The sequence below is a fragment of the Apiotrichum porosum genome (genome assembly GCF_003942205.1).
Source record: "Apiotrichum porosum strain DSM 27194 chromosome Unknown scaffold_2, whole genome shotgun sequence".
NCBI classification, from domain to species: domain Eukaryota; kingdom Fungi; phylum Basidiomycota; class Tremellomycetes; order Trichosporonales; family Trichosporonaceae; genus Apiotrichum; species Apiotrichum porosum.
In genome coordinates this window covers 2,586,218-2,601,779 of record NW_021167109.1, presented here as the reverse complement: position 1 = coordinate 2,601,779, position 15,562 = coordinate 2,586,218, and the positions used below count along the sequence as shown (strand labels likewise).

Sequence of the window (15,562 nt, the reverse complement as noted above, 5' to 3'; positions counted from 1 at the left end):
GATGCCCTCTTGCCCCTCCTGCCCCTCCCTCACCTTCGAATACCCACCGTCCGTTGTCACTCCCACTCTCCACCTCTCAACTGACTCTACATTCATCACCACACAAGTCACGTTCACCATGCCCCCCACTGCCAAGAAGCGCAAGGCCACCAACGACGATTCCGAGGACACTGCCGTACGTATCGCCCCACGCATCCCCATGATTCTCGTCTCAACCCTTCAGAACACCAACACCGGCCGCAAACCCACCGTCCGCTGGACCGAAGCCGAGGAACGCTCCCTTCTGGACGCCATCAACGCGCACATGGCCGCCACTGGCGGCATTTGGTCCATCGTCAAGAACCACCCAGAGATCGGACAACGTTCGAGCGCTGGTGTCAAGTACCGCTGGGACGCTATGGTGAGTGGGGACGCCTAGCCGCCGGCCACGTTGCTGACACCGTGTGCTCAGTGTGGCCGCATGTTTGAACCCCAGACTACCACCACCCCCGCTACAACCGCCACTGCTTCTGGTTCCGGGTCCAAAGCCTCTACTAATGGCAAGAGCAAGAAGACCGGGGCCGGGGTGGGGAAGGGGAACAAGACCAAGATCAAGTTTGTGGACTCGGAGTGAGCCTGTGGATAGGAGGGGCAGGTTGTAGGATAGGATAGGTAATGTCGAGGCGACCACGCAGCATGTTATATAACCGTTGGACCGTAAAGTGGCACGAAGCGTCATTTCGCCACAATACGACCTCGAACGCTACCCAACAATGGGTCTAGAAGGCCTTCCTCTGGTGCCGCGTGTTTGTTGGAACCGCAAACCACGGTCGTATTCACAGCTGCCATGCTCCATACGGTTGCTCGCGGTTTCGCTCTCGTCTGGTGCTGGTGCATGTAGTGGTATGCGTACTGTGAATCTGCGGAACCGAAGGGAACAAAACTCCAGTCATGAGAACTGCCGGTAGCTGCCCGTTCCACTGCCGACACACTGTCCTACGCCAACATGGACAGTGCGAGGTGTGTCTCGAGATTTGTTCGTACTCTCCCATCACCGAGTGTGAAACGGACGGTAAGCTGGGCTCGCCGTCGCCCAGGATGAACCGGTGGTCCGAGCTCAACAAGCTATGAGAGCGGCAACAGGGGGCTGGCGTAGAGGAACAGTACCGCCAAGCCACCCAGCTACTTCCAGCAGACGCGCAGCGGCGGTGTTGACATGTCCTGCACACATCTTTGGACCTCTTGCATCTTGCAACGTCACACACCTTTCGTAACATGGGCTTGATACACTACCTCACGCCGTTCGACTATAGCAGGGCACCACAACACCCCCGCCTCCGACTGCGGTACTCGCTCTGGTCCCTTGCGATATCCCTGGCTGTCCTGGCCGTGATAGTGACGTACCGGTCAGTAACCCACAGCCCACGACACATACATCCCCGTTGTTGACTCGTTTCCCTCCAGATGGTCGCGATACCACGGCATCCTCCTCGTTATCGACTCGGGCCACAAGCTCCGCAGAGTCAAGTACGATCTCCTCCAGCTGGGCGAGGATGGGCGGCGGTACGGCCGGACGGCCGCGCTCATCTTCTTGTCACCGACGAGCTACCGTCGCGCAAGCTCGATCACTACTAAGACGGATCTTGACGGTGGTGCCGGATTGTCGCCAGCTCCCGTGTCTAACAGGGAGCGGCTGAGGGCGTGTGGTGGCGAACTGCGTGCCCGCTGGGATCGCTACGGAGCATACACTTCTGTCCAGCTTGTGCTCGCCGCTGTCGACAAGGTGGTCATTGCCATGTACGCGTCACGTTGGGTGGGAAACGGGGCTATCAGCGCAGGTACGCAGCTCTGGCTGTGGTGTACCTTACTATGGCCCACACCCGTGTATGTACAGTAGCTAGTATGTGTATCCAGTTGTCAAAAGGTCGTGTATATCATAAAAATCAGGTCTACAAACAAGAACTACCGAGTGCCGTTCACTTCTTCTTCTCCGCATCGGGGACGCTGACCACAAGCTGGTGGTCGACGACGCTTGTGCGCGGGCCAGTGGCCTGCTGGCTCTGGATACGCACGGTCTCGCCGTTACGCATGCGGGCCTTGACGTAGCCCTTGGTGACGCGCTTGAGGAGACTCCTGCGGCCGACACCGCGAATGTCAATGTAGACAAGCACAACGTTGCGAACGGTACCGCCGACAAGGGCAGTGGCCTGAGCGGCGTCCTCGCCGTACTTGTGGCCCACAGCAGAAGACGCGGCAGCAGTGCCCGACTCGACCAGCCTGTTGGCAGCCGTCTCGGTCGCGGTGAGGACCGCGTCAATCGCAATGATACTGCGGTTCATGAGGGAGCGCTTCTTGCGTGGGGTCTGGGTACCGGGGGTGAAGGGGCTGGCGCCGGGAGGAGGAGTACCGGCAGGTGCAGCGTACTGAGAACCCTTGGCCGATGCGGCGGTCGGCGACGCGACGCCGGTAGATGTGGCCTGGATGGCGCCGTACGCGGCCGTCTTCTCGGGGAACTGGTCCGCCTGGGTGTAAGAAGGCGGCTGCTTCTCGCCAGCGCGGGCAGGAAGGGTAGGCGCAGTGGTGGCAGTCGCCGATGTGGGAGCCGACGTCGAGCCACCAGCAGAACGGGCTGCAGAGACCAGCTGAGTCGCGCCGCTCTTGAGCATGGCGTAGTACCCTTGCTTCTTTGATGGCGTGGCGGTGCCCGAGGTCGTGACTGTCGGAGCGGCTGTGGTAGTTCCAGTTGTAGTCTTCGACGAACCTGAGCCAGTTACGCGGAAGAGTGCATTGTTGATACCGTCGACAGTCGTCCTAGTGATGGTCTGAGCACTGCCGCTGATACCGTGAAGGTGCTTCAAACCCGAGTTGGTGGTGTTGCCAAGCTTGATCGGCTCGGGGCGCGGGGTAACCTTTTGATTGATCTTGCTGGCGCCCTGCAACATCTTGGCTGAGCCCCAAGTGCCAAACGAGAGGATGCCACGGCTGTAACGTTAGCTTCGTAGCGGTCAGCACAAATATTAGCTCACCTAACACGGTCGGCGCCGCGCAGGAGCCAGTCGTCGAGCTCCTCGATAGGAATGGTGCTGACCTCGGTCTGGGCGACATAACCGTCCGCACCCGGTTCCAAGTCGACAAAGACGGGGCGCGTCGGGTCGGAACTGGCCAGCGCCTCGGCGCCCTCGGCCGTCGGCTTGCCGTCGAGCTCGCCAAGCACTTGGCCCGTGGTCTCGTCGACGAGGACGAGGCGACCGCGGAGGTCCTGTCCCGCCGCACCGTGGACAACAGGGGGAGGAAGGGGCTTCTTCTCGTCATGAACATATGCGCTAGATTTACTGTCGTACTTTGGCGATGGGTCGTTGGTCAGAGTCGGCGCCACAACACCCGTCAGGGCGGTCTCTTCCGGGTGCACACTGCCGTATTGGCGCAGCAGGCCCTCAAAGGTCGACAAGTCCTCCAGCTCGCCCGCGTTGCGGGGAGCAGCAAGGACCACGTCCAGACGAGCATTGGGGATGCCGCCTTCGGTGATGGTGTACGTGGGACCGCCGTCGCCGCCGGGAGGAGCTTTGCTGGTGAGATAGTTGCCTGGCACGAGGGTGTGCTCAAAGTCGCCGACCTTGAGGATGAGCCAGAGGTCATGGGTCTCGGGGGTCTCGGCGGGCGCGAACGGGTTGGCCGTCTGGTGACCAATCTCGGGTGGGATGGGGAGAGTCACACATTCGAGGCTGTGAGTGGAGTTAGTAATGTCCTGCCTGCATAACATGCTGGCGCTGGCGTTCGAGAACACTCGGGCCATAGTGCGCGTACGCTGGGGCCGTTTGCTTCAACCTGGCGGGTAGCAACTGTAGCACAAAGGGAGGTATACACCACAGAGCCACGAGCAGCCGATGCCAGCAACCGACGACAGGACTTACCTCAGCTCTCCTTCAGCGAGCGTCATCTCCTGCCCCTCATAGACCTGCCTGACGATGACGTCGGGAAGGCCAAGGAGGAGAAAGGCGTGAGCCTGGTTGATGTCCTGCATCCTTGCTGTTGACAGTGGGGTTGCGGCTGTGGGTGCGTAGTAGAGTGTGGGGGACGGGGATGGACGACGAGGAGGCAGCGGGGGCGCCTGTTGTGTGAGACGAGGAAGAAGAGGAGGTCGTCGTGGTGGCAGCGGGGGAGCGGCGGTTATATAGGACGACCCCTCGCCGTTGTTTCGGGCTGGCCTGTACGTCATCGCCGATCACACGCAAACTGAAAAGAGACGAGGTGTCAAATCTCACTCGTTGCAACCACACCACCAGAAATCGCGCATTCGCTTGCTGACCGCTGCCGTCATGTGGACGTCGTGGGGCCGCCGCCCATGCATGGACCGGGTCCTGCACGGTGTCCCCTTAGATAGCCCTGGCTATATGCAGTCAACACGACAAACCTGGCACAGCAATCAGGCAACCGTATGCTTAACCGCCCAGTCCCCGGACGCGTGGCGTCCCCTTGGCACAATTGCTTGGGTGGCCAACGCCGCATCAACTCGAGCTCCTACTGGCTCGCACTCAGACACAAGATGCATCTGTGCTCTCTCTCTAGGACTATATGCTGTATCCCGCTCGCCGTACAGAGACAAGTGGCGATTGGGTTGTGTCCCTGCTCATATGACAGGGGGGCATCGCTTTACTTACTGTGTCTTGCGCTGCGTCGGGGTACCAGGCCGCCTGGGCGTGTCGAACCCAGACAGGATCTCGTCGGACATCTTACTGAAATCCTTCTGGTCTTTGTTCTGGAGGTCGTGTGCGACCCACTCAATGTTGGCATCGTCAGCCTCGTCAGCCTCGGAGACAAAGTTCGAGGGAGTGGCCACGCCACTAGTCGCGGCAGACTCGTCCTCGCCAAACCTCTCGTATGTCTCAGCGAGTGGCGACGGAGGCTGGACGGACACCGAGGGGGCATCGGCTGGCGAGAGAGGCTTGACACGAGGGGCCTTGGGCGCAAGGCCCTTACGAAGCCACCTGCTACCGCCGAACTTGAAGAAGGCGACTGCGGCAAAGATGCTGACGTGGCCATAAAAGTAGACACGAGCCCAAGTGAGGACACTGGGCTTGAGCTCCAGGACGAAGAAGGGGACGACCGCGTACGCGACACCAGTCTGAACACACGCCCATCCGACAAGGTCGTACGCGCGCTTGGCGAGATTGGGATAGGGCCAACGAGGCAGCGAGTTGGCAGCGCCAGGCGACGATGCAGGCAGGAAATAAGGGCGCACCATGTTACGGAACATGCGACCAAGGTACGAGTAGAGACCACACGTGATAAATGCGAGGTAGTAGCCAGGCGCAACGCCATGCTGTATAGGAGTTAGCTCATTGGACCAATATTTGACAACTTACCCAGAAGGCCGAGGTAACAAACGTGGCCATGCTCTGGAACGATCCAGGCTTCTGCCCCTTCTTCGCGAGACGCTTGTAAACGCATTCGCGGAGCCAAACGTTGGTGCGGCAGTTCCACGAGTCGAGGAGAACCTTGAAGCTCTCCGACGTCTCGATAGCAAGAATGTTGATGTTGCGCACGCGGTTCCAGAGCGTGCGGCCAGTCTTGGGGTCGTAGCCGTTGAAGCCGAGGCCAGACTGAATGCAAGCGCCCTCGGACATGCTCCAGACGGCATAGTACTTTGTCCTGGCAACAAAGGCGCAGAACTGGATAAATCCAAACTGCTGAGCCTTGCCCCACGTGTACCATGTCGGGGTGAGGACGCGTTCAAAGCTGCCACGGGCGCCGAGGAGGGAGAAGATCGCGAGGAAGAAGATGCCGATAGCAAAGTGGAGCAAGGCGACGCGACGACGGCCGACAGGGGTACGGCCCGAGATCTTGGACTTGGCGTTGGGAGGCGGCGTGGTGTAAAGAGTGTGCTTGATGAGCGCATCGTACGAAGCATAGTCGAATGATGGGCCAACGAGGACAGTGGGGAAGTAGAAGCTGCGAGCTGTTAGCGACTGGACTGAGGAGACCCACACTGCTTTACAACCTACCAGTAGCCAAAGAACGCCAGTGGGTTGGGGAGGCTTGACAAGCGGGTGGCGAGCTGCATGTTGTCGAGCTCCTCGGTCTTACGACGACCGTCATGCACGTTCCAGGCAAAAGTTGAGAGCTTCATGACAAGGACCATGTGCGAGCCCGAAATCTCAATCTCGGTGACGGGTACAGCCCAGATAGCGCGACGAACATGCCTAGAATGTCAGCAAACAATGGCGACCCCCGTTTGCCACTCCTTACGTGATAGTCAAATGGCCCATAACAAAGCTTTGCCGGGCAGTCAGCAGAAGCGCGCGGTATGGGACACTCGGCTTACAAGAACACAACCCATGGCATGTTGGAGCCCTTGAGGGTGGCAACGAGCACATAAGTGACGACACAGCTGAAGATGAGCTCGAGATAACCCCAACCGAGACCAAGGAAGGGCCAAAGGAAGAACGTGGTCACGATGAGGGAGAAGATGTGCGCGAGGTTGGGTCGATTGGCAGGCAGGCGCACAAAGATGGCGGCGAGAGGGAAGGCAAGCACCAGCGCCGCGATCATCTAATGCAGCGTCAGCATCAGCTCCCACATTGGCCACCTCCGCTATCGTCTGCATGCCGGTATGCTGATCGGTGGTCACCAGGTGTTCACTGGCGGGGGTCGCCCGTGTTGTTGCCGGAGGGTTTCCATCACGTTTGTGAAGCGGATAGCACCACACGTCCACACGCCAGCTGGCTCCGGGCTCCCGAGGTCATGAAGACGCACCTTGATCTGGTCTGGCGGTGCGCCTGCCACGTCGGACAGGCGCTCGAAGAGAGGATCCCAGAGCATGCGCATGAGTGGGATGCACAGATGAGATGGAGTGTTCGACGTTATGAAAAGCGGCCCTCGACGTCACTTACCCGACCGAAGCAGCCGGCGTCTCGTGGCTCCCTCTTTTGGACCCGCCCACGGAACCGGCAATGCTCCACTATGCCTACCACGACCGTTACACGTAGCACCAGCTGGGTGAGAGGGCATGCATGCAGATTATTGTGTTGCAATGGGGCCAAAAGGCGACTGTGCACATGCACTTCTCGCTGCATGAACGGTCATTGCAGTCATCAAACGGTTGCAGACGCCTGCCCCGAGACACACGCAGCTGTCCGAGATCAGGCATTTGGGTGTGTCCCTATCCGAAAATTGGCCACTCAACTCGTCCACTTCGTCAATATCCACAATGACAGCACAAAACGGCCACAAAAAAGTCTCACCACTGACCAAGCCAGGTATGCACGCACGCGCACATCATAAGATTGTTTTGCTCGCTGACTCACTGCAGCTCAGCGACTGCTGTGTCTCGGTATCGAGGGCTCGGCCAACAAGCTGGGCGCCGGCATCATCTCCCACTCGCCCTCGCCCGGCGGCAAGGCCACCCTCGTCACAGTCCTCTCCAACGTCCGTCACACTTACATCACCCCTCCTGGTGAGGGTTTCCTCCCCTCAGACACGGCGCGGCACCACCGCGAGTGGGTCGTGCGCGTCATTCGCGAGGCGGTCCGCAAGGCGGGTGTGCGGATGAGCGACCTCGATGTTATTGCCTTCACCAAGGGTGAGTAGCACGCGTAACGCGCGGCTCGCTAGAGCTTTGCTGCTTGACACTAAGCTCATCCTCAGGTCCCGGTATGGGCACACCGCTCCAGGTTGGCGCGCTGGTCGCGCGCACTTTGTCGCTGCTGCACAACATTCCCCTCGTCGGCGTCAACCACTGTGTCGGCCGTGAGTAGCACTACCCACCCTCTTGCTCCCATGCTAACAAACATCTCTAGACATTGAGATGGGCCGTCACATTACCTCGTCGACCAATCCGATTGTGCTGTACGTCTCGGGCGGCAACACCCAGGTCATTGCCTACAGCCAGCAGCGCTACCGCATCTTTGGCGAGACGCTCGACATTGCCATTGGAAACTGTCTGGACCGTTTCGCGCGTGTGATTCAGCTCCGCAACGACCCCAGCCCTGGTTACAACATTGAGCAGGAGGCCAAGAAGTGAGTCGAGTTGTGGGCATGTGCCGTCTGTCCACCTTCCCAACCTTTCAGCCGGTCTCCATCCCACATTCTATTCACATTGGCACCGCTAACATTGTTCCCCAGGGGCAAGCGCCTCGTCCCCCTGCCATACGGCACCAAGGGCATGGACGTCACACTGGCCGGTATCCTGACCGCCGTGGAGGGCTACACCAACGACAAGCGCTACCGGTCGTGGGACAAGCTCGACTCCATCAAGGAGGGCGAGGACGTGATCACCCCCAACGACCTGTGTTTCTCGTTGCAAGAAACGACGTTTGCGATGCTCGTCGAGATTACGGAGCGTGCCATGGCACACGTGGGCGCTGCGGACGTGCTGATTGTTGGCGGTGTCGGTTGTAACCAGCGCCTGCAGGAGATGATGGGCATCATGGCTGCCGAGCGCGGCGGCCACGTGTACGGCACCGACGACAGTGTGAGTATTGAAAGTTTGGCAGATTGGGACAGTGGCTGATGGCCAGTACGCGATTGACAACGGTATCATGATCGCACAAGCTGGCCTGCTTGCGTTCCGCATGGGCCAGACGACGGACATCAAGAAGACGAGCGTGACCCAACGGTGAGTTGCGACGGTCACGGGGTGAGCACTAACTCTGCAGCTTCCGCACTGACGCCGTTCATGTCACTTGGCGCGCATAGTTGTAACTATATCTAGCAAGATGCCTTGCGTGCGCATGCATTGGGGATATCATGTAAGGTGTAGGTATGACACGCCTTCTATACACTAGAGAACTACACACTAGAAGAGCTAGAAGCCTATTTCTGCGGACAGTGTCAGTTGGTTCACAAGATGCCTTGTTCTACAACTTACTCTTAAACAATAGATCCAGGCTTGCAAGAGATACAGGTTTGACAAGGAAACCGTCTACTCCGGAGTCGAAGGCTTGCCGTTTATCGTCCACAGTAGCGAGACCTGTCAACGCAAAGATCTTGGCGTGGGACGACAGGGGGTTGAGCGACGGCATTGTAGGACTGTTGACAGCGCTGCTGCCCTTATCGTGGCTGTGCTTGTTGTTGTTATTGAACCGCCGAGCGCTCTCGATACGGCGGATACTCCTGGTGGCGTCGTAGCCGTTCATGACCGGCATTGTAATGTCCATGAGAATGACGTCCCAGTAGTCGGGAGGGGTGCCGTCAAACAGTTCGACGCCCGCGGCACCGTTCACTGCCTCCATATGCTCGAAGCCGTGCTTTTTCAGAAAGGCGGTGAGCACGCGCCGGTTGATGGCATTGTCCTCCACGACCATGACCCGCGCTGGTCGACGACGTCCGCTCGTAATTTCGGGGAAGGCCGCAGCCTTGAGCATGGCGCCACCGTCCGCCAGCGAGATTGTGGAATTTGGTGAATTGGGCGAGACGGCGGGGGATTCTGGTGCGCCAACCGAGTTCTCGTCCATGGCGGGAGGTGGCCGAGGAACAGAGTGATACGTCAGGCCTCGTGGCGCCATCACCGGTCGCTTCGGGGCTTGGCTGATGTCTCGCTCGTCCGATCGTCGACGGTACAACATGGACATGGACTCGGCCTTGACCTCTGTGGTACGAGTGTCTCGGAGGCGCGGCTGGGGCGATGGGCGAGCGTCCAGGGAAAGGTGAGATGGAGAGCTTTCGTTGGACACCATGCGAGGCCGTAAGTGACCGCTCTCGCCATCGTCCACGGACAGCGAGGTCATCTTGGCCGTGAGGGCCGAGAGACCGCTGTTCGCTTTGGTCGGGGCCTTGAGCCATTTCACGCAGGCCATCAACTCCCTCAAGACACTGCTGGAGCCGATGGGCTTGTAAACCAGACCAGTGTACGCTCCTCGTCCCATGGTTGCGAGAATCGCCGGGTCCGATTTCCGCAGCGTTGCAACGAGGATGAGCGGCTTGTTGGAGTAGACTTGCTCGGTGCGCTTCTTGACAAAGTCGTGCACAATGATCGCGTCCGCGTGGTCGGGATTATCGATCACCTCGAACCCCATAAACTCGGCGTACGATTGCAGAACCTCGCGTACTAAGGCGATGCCGCGGTGCTCGACGTCGAACCCCAGGAACGCCACGGTGTAGCCCTGGCCAGCGAGGTATTCAGGGACGTTGCTGCCGAGGCTCACGGGGTCTTCTCGAAGCTCGACCTCGAACTGGACGCGGATTTCGGTTCCAACACCCTCGGCGGACCACACGTCGACGCTGCCCTGCATCGCATCGGAGCGGACAATGCTGTTGACAATGGCGAGACCCAGGCCGGTACCCGGTTGTAATGGGTTCTCCTGCGTAAACGGCTCAAAGAGCTGGTCCTTGAGGAATGTCTTGCCGATGCCTTTGCCCGTGTCGATGACGATGAGCTCGACGGGAATTTTCGTGGCGTCGGGTGGATGAGGCATCTCGCGCAGCACAACCTGGACAAAGCCGTCCTTTGTAAACTTGAGAGAATTTCCAAAGAGGTTCATGACGACGCGACGGACGGAGCCGTTCTCGCACGCCACGTTCCAGCCTTGAGGCCGCAGTCCAATGTCGACAATGGCCTCAATCTCCATCACGTTGCCACCATTACGCTTGACGGCTAGGTCGGGTGATCCGTTCTTCTGGGACGGCGCATAGTAGCTTCCAAGATCGCTGTCGCCGTTCTGCATCCACCGTGCACGCTGACCGACATAGCAGCTCTCCACCGTCTGTTCAATCAGCTCGGCGAGATTGAGCTCCGTCAAGTGCACAGGTCGTCGCGACCCGTTGCCCTTGGCCTCAGAGTTAAGCTTTGTGAAATCGAGGACGTGGTTGACGGTTTCGATGAGCTGCATGCCACACGTCTTGACCGTGCCCAGGAACGCGGCCTGGTTGGTGTCGAGTGGCGAGTCGTTGAGGAGCTCAGTCGCGGCAAGAATACCGTGGAGCGGAGTGCGCAGCTCGTGGCTGACCGAAGATATGAGCACACTCTTGCTGCGGTCGGCAATGAGCATTCGTCGACGCAGCACGGCCGACAAGATGATGACACCAATAGCACGCAGGAACTGGAGCTCGTAACCCTCCAGGAACTGTTTCCCGCGGTCGTGGGTGTGAGCACAGATGAGCGCAAACGGTTGGCCGTCGATGCCGATGACTGGGACCACCATGCCATACTTGAGCGTTGATGGGAAAATGTACTTGATCCACGACGGCGCAACGTTTTCAAAGATCCTGCCGTCGCGCTGGTCACCGAGGAACGCTGCCATCCGCTCGTGTTCCAAGGGCGACAAGGGCCTCGTGTGAACATCTCCAGGAGTTGACGCCAGTACTGGGAACGCATTGACGGAGTCAAACGTCTGCACCCTCTCAAACACCGATTGAGTCTCGTGGTACGGGTTGGCGTGGTAGACGACACTGTGGCCGCCACCTGGTAGCGGCACCTCGACGCGCTCAAACTGGCTAATGTCAAGAATGGCGCAGCCATCGAGGTCCAAGGTTGTGTGCACCAGCTTGGCTGCTCGTTGGTAGACCTGGCCCATGCGGCTCGCTGCCTCAAAGTTGGTCGACGTGAGCTTTTCGTCAATCTCGAGGCATTCGCGTGTAAACTTCTCCATGGACGTCTGGATCTTGTCGCGCGTACGCAACTGCAGCTGTGAGACAATGTCAGTATCACGATTGCTTCTCTCTGAAGGTGACTCTCATCGCTCACCTTGTCGCGCCACAACTCGAGCTCGCGCATGACGATGGCGGCAAATTCTTTGAGAATGTGCCTCGAGCGTGGGGTGAACTCGGAGCGGGGCTGGTCATCGACCAGGCACAACGAGCCAAGATTGTGGCCGTCCGAAGTACGTAGTGGAGCGCCAGCGTAAAAGCGGATGTTTGGCTGCCCAACGACATGGGGGTTGCGGGCAAAGCGCCAGTCGAGTTGAGTGTCCAGGACGACAAATGGCTCGTCGCTGTTGACCAAGAGACAGTGTCCACAGATACCGGTCATGCGAGGCGACTGTGAGCCGCCAAAGCCAGACTGGGACTTGTACCACTGCTGGTCCGAGTCAATGAGGCTGAGGAAGACCATGCGAGTGTTGAACACAAGCTTGGTCATGTGGACGATACGGTCAAAGTTGACGTCGCCCCCGGTATGCAGGATATTGAAGCTGTAGAGCGCCTTACGACGTTCTGCCTCGCGGGGAGGCATAGGGGCCGGTAGGAAACCATACTTTTGGTAAAATGGCTCAATCTCGTGGGGGTGATGCACAAGTGGGTAGGCATGCACGGTCGGAACCGGTACAGGAGAGCCAGGCTCTTCAATCTCGGGGCCCTTTGGCACTGTGGGTCCACTGAAGTAGTCATCCGCCGACTCTTCCGGTTCAGGCCTTTCGGTTTGCAGAAGGGGTGCCGAGGCTGCAGGGATCGAATGGAGGGCACCTCTTGGCTGAACCTCAACAACAGTAGCACTTGCAATGTCCTTCTTATCGGAGTAGTGGTATGAATCGCTGCACTCGTTTGGTGTTCCAGTCGGGCTCCCTTCAATGGTTGGGCTTCCTTCAATGGTAGGTAATGTCTCGTGTGGTGGGGTGCCGACTGGAAACATACTTGACATGCTGCGGTTCAAAACAAATCCAGAACCGGGATCCGAGTTGGTGCTGCTGCCGCTGCTGCTCTTGGAACTCGTGGCTGCGGACGAGATGAACGACGCCATGGGGTCTAGCAGCTCCCGCTCTGGGCTAGGAACCGACAAGGGGGCAAACATGGAGTCGGGTATGTTGGATGACGCTAGTCGCATAGTGGCTGCGGCGACCTTGTAGGCCGGCAGAGTGAGCTTTGGCGGCTTTGAGACGGGAGGCTTGGGCAAGTTCTCTAGCTCAAAGGCCTTTTGCCGTCCAGGCGTCGACACAGTCGGCGTTTTCTCGGAGCACTGTGCGCCCGCTCCCGTAGTGCTTTGATGGCTTGTGCCAGGCTGGGCGTGGAAAGTGTCGGCATCGAGAGGCTTTGCTACTGCTCGAGAGCTTGAGGACCGTCCGATGGATGCATACCGGGCGGCCATCTCAAACTCTGGTGGGTAAGGGATCCGAACGGGATCGAAGCGGCCACAGGTGTAGGCTGCAGCAAACTCTTGCCAGCTCGTGCGATGTTCGCTGATCAGCTGCGAATAGAGTTCAGGAGACGCATCTGTTGAGGCTGCCGCAAATGAGGCTGCTCGATCTGAGGATGGTCCGCCCAGATTGACAGTCTCCGATGGTGCTCGATCCACGCGTTCTTGAAATGAACTTTGGCGCACTGGCTGCAGTTCCTCTGGTAGTGACGAGTGGTGTGTTGGCGGTAGCGGTCGGGGCAGGGGCAGTGATGTCACAGTCACGTGCGGGGACGCCCGTGGGTCATCATCGTCCTCGTATGGTGGGTCTACGGCTGCTGCTGCTGGGGTCTCGACGGCAGCGGCTGGCTCGCCGCACAGCGATGTCGTCAACAAATTGGCAGTCGAGACTGACGTCTCAAAGACGCCTGCGGCCGTGTACAGTGGCTTGATCTGGGAAGGAATCTCGAGGCTGCTGGCAGCAGACGTGAGGGTGACATGGCTCGCGTTTGGGTCGGTGTGTAGACGGCGGAGGAAGGCGGAGCCACACGGGGTGCGGAGAGGAGGGGATGGTTGGGCGGTATTGGGTTGCGTCGACGACGAGCTTGACGGCAGCGACACCAGCGGCGGTGGCCTGGACGCTAATCCTGCGCCTGAAGGCATGACCTCGGCTCTCAGTAGCTCATGTGTAAGCACGAGGTCGGGGCGCAACGGCGGTGGTGGTTGGGAAGGGGCCAAGGAGTGGGACGAAATGAGGGTCAAGCGGCGGCTGACAAGACGTGGTGTGTCACCGCGATGGCGATGGCGGTGCGGAGAGTGGACGCCAGGGTGGTGGACAGTACAGCGAGCACGCCAGGTGAGGCGGGGAGCAGTTGTCGTGTGTGTGTGTGTAACAAGAGTAAAGGTAGTGGAGAAACGGGTGGCCAGGGATGGTGGATTAGTGAAGTGAATGAGCCGGAGTAAGGAGCACAGACGGTGTGGTGTGGGGGTGCGCGGAGGCAAATAACACCTGTTAGAACAAGGGAATGGTGTGGATCTCGCTGTTTCTTGCGCTATTGCAACCCCGCAATGCTGCACCCACAGAGTCATTTCCCATTCCTTGCTTTGTGGGAGCATACCAAAAGCAGTCCCAAAGGTTCCAGCGCTGCCAAGCAGCCCGGTTTGCATGGGCTCAAATCAAACTTGGTTTCCAAGATCCCAGAATCCTCAGAATCATCCACCCGCCTCGACCCACATTTGACTCCCGCTTCGTTCTGTCACAGCAAGGCCTCGCCCACCCCCCCCCCCCCCCCCCCCCCGGTCGCCTCTCCCCGTGGTGCGCCCCCGGAGAGCCAAGCTGACACCATGACACGCCGCTCGGAGCGCTCGGTCCTCCGGAACGCAGGCCCGCCCACCGAACAGACACAGCCAGCAGCGCCGAAGTGGATCCGCCGAGCCCCAGACAAAATGGGCCGGACCACCACCAGCGGCCACAGGCGAGAGGGGCAGAGGGGCAGAGGAACGCAGCAATTGTATCATGTTGATTCCTCTCCTGTGACGGTGGCGCCGCCGCATAGATGCTGGCCACGGGAGCTGGAAGAGACAGGGCTGAGCCAACTCAGTCGCCGAACTGTGCTGCTCGGTTTGTCAACCACCCACCCATGGGCTCCCTGACCACCACTCTGCACTCAACACTGTCGTGGAACAACACATGCCTGCTCGTCGTCCCACTTCCCTCTCGGTCTGGACATGGACGGTGGCGGTGGCGGCCTGTGGCCTGTGCGTGTGGACGCGTGTGCCGCCGAAGCTTGTGACGAGGCATGTTCGACGACGACCAGAGATTCCACGAACGGGCCGGCAGCGCAAACATGCAGCTGCTGCCTGTTGCGACCAAAGCATGCGAACTAGCCTTGCTGTTTGTCACACTGCCCGTAGTATTCTGTACACGAGGCAGACCCGGCGGACGCCGAGAGGATTACGTTGAGGCAAAGCACCTCGCATTCCGTGGACGTCAGGAGTGGGCACCATCTGCGCGCATCTGGCCTGGACGCTCAGGTCAAACTCAGTCTCAAAGCAAGCCGCCGACGAAGGTGGCTGAAGAACGCAAGGCCTTGTGCCGAACATGGCCTGCATCCGGCATGTTGGTGCACGGCGTGCCTCTGCTGCAAGGATCTCACAGAGCACACCAAAGACGCACGCTTGTCCACTGCACCCGCCCCGGGGATAGCATGTGGGAGGCCACTTGCTCCACACTGTCCATACTGTCGTCATCCATGTCAAAATGCCAGGGATACATGGAATGAGAGTACGAAGTCCGATCGGGCCTAGTTCTCTTCTCCTGCAGGCACGAGATCGTCACAGGTTGAACTGTCGAAACATCGTGGTCAACGCACCAGAGGACAAAACATCGCAGGTCGCGTGGCCAAATGGTACGGCGTCTGACTACGATTAAATCTTCCGTTATCAGGAGATCGCGGGTTCGATCCCCGTCGTGACCTTCCTTTTTGGCTAGTTATTGCCATGCATGTGTCGTTTGCGGATAGTGGACAGCAGCGGACGGAT

At 59.1% G+C, this 15,562-nt stretch overlaps 6 protein-coding genes and 1 non-coding gene across 7 annotated transcripts; 4 read left to right on the top strand and 3 right to left on the bottom strand.

The window, feature by feature from the left end:
* Positions 1 to 118: 118 nt before the first annotated feature.
* On the top strand, positions 119 to 613 carry EHS24_005022 (uncharacterized protein; the record flags this gene model as incomplete). Its single annotated transcript, XM_028620563.1, has 2 exons — positions 119 to 400; positions 452 to 613. The coding sequence occupies 2 exons, from the start codon at positions 119 to 121 to the stop codon at positions 611 to 613; spliced, it is 444 nt and encodes a 147-aa protein (XP_028479535.1).
* Positions 614 to 1,254: 641 nt separating this feature from the next.
* EHS24_005021 (uncharacterized protein) lies at positions 1,255 to 1,880 on the top strand (the record flags this gene model as incomplete). Its single annotated transcript, XM_028620562.1, has 3 exons — positions 1,255 to 1,385; positions 1,444 to 1,776; positions 1,877 to 1,880. The coding sequence occupies 3 exons, from the start codon at positions 1,255 to 1,257 to the stop codon at positions 1,878 to 1,880; spliced, it is 468 nt and encodes a 155-aa protein (XP_028479534.1).
* Positions 1,881 to 1,955: 75 nt separating this feature from the next.
* Positions 1,956 to 4,000, bottom strand: EHS24_005020 (uncharacterized protein; the record flags this gene model as incomplete). Its single annotated transcript, XM_028620561.1, has 3 exons — positions 1,956 to 2,961; positions 3,006 to 3,701; positions 3,891 to 4,000. 3 exons carry the CDS (start codon positions 3,998 to 4,000, stop codon positions 1,956 to 1,958), a joined length of 1,812 nt encoding a protein of 603 aa, XP_028479533.1.
* Positions 4,001 to 4,633: 633 nt separating this feature from the next.
* On the bottom strand, positions 4,634 to 6,804 carry ALE1 (lysophospholipid acyltransferase; the record flags this gene model as incomplete). The annotated part of the gene is made up of 6 exons (XM_028620560.1): positions 4,634 to 5,299; positions 5,343 to 5,928; positions 5,982 to 6,179; positions 6,226 to 6,252; positions 6,302 to 6,528; positions 6,733 to 6,804. The coding sequence occupies 6 exons, from the start codon at positions 6,802 to 6,804 to the stop codon at positions 4,634 to 4,636; spliced, it is 1,776 nt and encodes a 591-aa protein (XP_028479532.1).
* Positions 6,805 to 7,186: 382 nt separating this feature from the next.
* KAE1 (putative tRNA threonylcarbamoyladenosine biosynthesis protein kae1) lies at positions 7,187 to 8,673 on the top strand (the record flags this gene model as incomplete). The annotated part of the gene is made up of 7 exons (XM_028620559.1): positions 7,187 to 7,235; positions 7,289 to 7,558; positions 7,624 to 7,725; positions 7,776 to 7,995; positions 8,101 to 8,449; positions 8,496 to 8,593; positions 8,634 to 8,673. 7 exons carry the CDS (start codon positions 7,187 to 7,189, stop codon positions 8,671 to 8,673), a joined length of 1,128 nt encoding a protein of 375 aa, XP_028479531.1.
* A 117-nt stretch (positions 8,674 to 8,790) lies between these two features.
* CNHHK5 (His Kinase A (phospho-acceptor) domain) lies at positions 8,791 to 13,684 on the bottom strand (the record flags this gene model as incomplete). The annotated part of the gene is made up of 3 exons (XM_028620558.1): positions 8,791 to 8,796; positions 8,880 to 11,600; positions 11,660 to 13,684. The coding sequence occupies 3 exons, from the start codon at positions 13,682 to 13,684 to the stop codon at positions 8,791 to 8,793; spliced, it is 4,752 nt and encodes a 1,583-aa protein (XP_028479530.1).
* Positions 13,685 to 15,412: 1,728 nt separating this feature from the next.
* EHS24_005016 lies at positions 15,413 to 15,498 on the top strand. Its single transcript has one exon. It is a non-coding gene; the product is annotated as a tRNA-Arg (tRNA).
* Positions 15,499 to 15,562: the final 64 nt, after the last annotated feature.